The sequence below is a fragment of the Bidens hawaiensis genome, unplaced genomic scaffold (assembly GCF_021521415.1).
Source record: "Bidens hawaiensis isolate Kalapana, Puna unplaced genomic scaffold, B.hawaiensis_p1.1 tig00030648_1, whole genome shotgun sequence".
NCBI lineage: Eukaryota > Viridiplantae > Streptophyta > Magnoliopsida > Asterales > Asteraceae > Bidens > Bidens hawaiensis.
The window spans coordinates 37,755-39,248 of record NW_027495121.1 but is presented as its reverse complement, the minus strand read 5'-3'; the positions used below and the strand labels follow the sequence as shown (position 1 = coordinate 39,248).

The 1,494-nt window shown below is 32.3% G+C and overlaps 1 protein-coding gene across 2 annotated transcripts; it reads left to right on the top strand.

Moving 5' to 3' along the window:
• The first annotated feature begins 416 nt into the window (after positions 1-416).
• On the top strand, positions 417-1,227 carry LOC143580820 (polyadenylate-binding protein-interacting protein 8-like). 2 transcript variants are annotated; one of them, XR_013143726.1, is made up of 4 exons: positions 417-487; positions 602-738; positions 829-897; positions 999-1,227. XR_013143726.1 is itself a non-coding variant. In XM_077063753.1 (4 exons), exons 1-4 carry the CDS (start codon positions 427-429, stop codon positions 1,032-1,034), a joined length of 279 nt encoding a protein of 92 aa, XP_076919868.1. In that variant the 5' UTR covers positions 423-426; the 3' UTR covers positions 1,035-1,227. The 2 variants fall into 2 exon arrangements, 1 of the variants encoding a protein (XP_076919868.1); XM_077063753.1 differs by having other exon boundaries at positions 423-487; positions 602-714.
• The last annotated feature ends 267 nt before the right edge of the window (positions 1,228-1,494 follow it).

The window sequence follows — 1,494 nt, the reverse complement described above, 5'->3', positions numbered from 1 at the left end:
TTGGCCCGTTTACCCCGTCAACGGACCGTTTTGTATGTGTGTGTATGTATAATTTAGTTATATAGTGCGACTTAACTAATGAATGTTGATCTGGACAGGGGTACAACCAAGACATCCTGCACATAAAAATGTAGACTTTAAAGTTGTTTCAGTGTGCAATATCACTTGGTAATGTTAAATGATTAGTTCATGTTTTTTGATGGCAATTCATGTTTCAGGTGGGCGTGGATGTACCTGCAGAAAGTTGTAAATGCCTCTCGTTGATCGTATATATGTGAGGATGCGTGCAAAAGACAAGTTCAACAATGATGCCAAGTTGGTATAGTTCATCGGTTCTTTTATACATATGTTTTACACACACACGCTCATTTTGAAAGAGTAATAATGTAATATATTAATATGTGGTTCAAGGTTATGGATATTATCATGCCACTGCAAGGTTCTCAGCTGGATATAGAAGCCCTTACAATAAGCTATATGTTGCCAAGTATTATTATTATTATTATTATTATTATCATTATTATTATTATTTATTATTTTACAATAATTTTTCTTAAGAACTGAACTCTCCTGTATTTATCACTGACAATCTATGTTGCAGGCATGGGAAAGACTTTGCAAGTGCTTAGGGAAAAAAATGCATTGAGTCTTGCTGGAACAGTGCTCGGGTATTACCCACTTAGGGTACTGTCTTCAAAAATTGCAATTGCACCTGTAAATCCAACTCTTTAGCCATAAGTGAGATTCTTAATTCTTTTACTTAAATATAGTTATAACTTATGTATGCATTGTTATTCCAACTCCAATATATCTTTTGTTTGTGTATAGTTTCAGAACGAAAGGAAAATGTGTGCACGAGCTATTTATTGTACCAACATTGATAGAAATGTTACTCAGGTAGAATTCAAACTCTTTTATGAATCATTGTGTGGAGTGGTTTATATCTGTTTTTTAAAGAATTTTGATAACCGTGTTTCCTTTTGAAATGTTCAACATAGATGATTGAATCTGCATCTCAAACAAGTATTGGATGAGATTGCTTGGAGACTATGAACATTCATCGCGGATTGCATTTGTGGAGTGTGCGATGGTGATCTTTAAACTCTTTATTTAACTAGCCATGTTACTTTTAAATAGGCAATATATTTGTTCTTTAACCCGAACCATTGGCCCACTCGGGATAGGTAATTTATTGTACAGGCCAAGTCAAAATTGGTTGACTAACAACATTCTTTTCAATTTGTTGCAAATTTTTTATAAGTAATTATCGTGTCAAATATGATTGTTATATTGTATTTAATCTAAGTATTATTTCAAATACTTTGAATAAAGGTATTATAAACTGATGTTATAAAACTAGATAAATTTATACTTATATCATTATGACGGGCCAAACTTTAGTTAAACTATTTTTAGAAAGACATGTTCTACATTCCATGAATACCCTTGCAATCACCAATTTGCCATTGCGACAATTGTTATATTTGATGAATA

What these genes read in the sequence shown, in the direction of transcription:
- LOC143580820 (XM_077063753.1), top strand. Translation starts at nt 427, where the DNA reads ATGCCACTGCAAGGTTCTCAGCTGGATATAGAAGCCCTTACAATAAGC. An exon ending in AATAAGCTATATGTTGCCAA is followed by an intron (nt 488 to 601) that starts GTATTATTATTA and finishes TCTATGTTGCAG; the next exon opens with GCATGGGAAAGACTTTGCAA. An exon ending in CAAAAATTGCAATTGCACCT is followed by an intron (nt 715 to 828) that starts GTAAATCCAACT and finishes GTTTGTGTATAG; the next exon opens with TTTCAGAACGAAAGGAAAAT.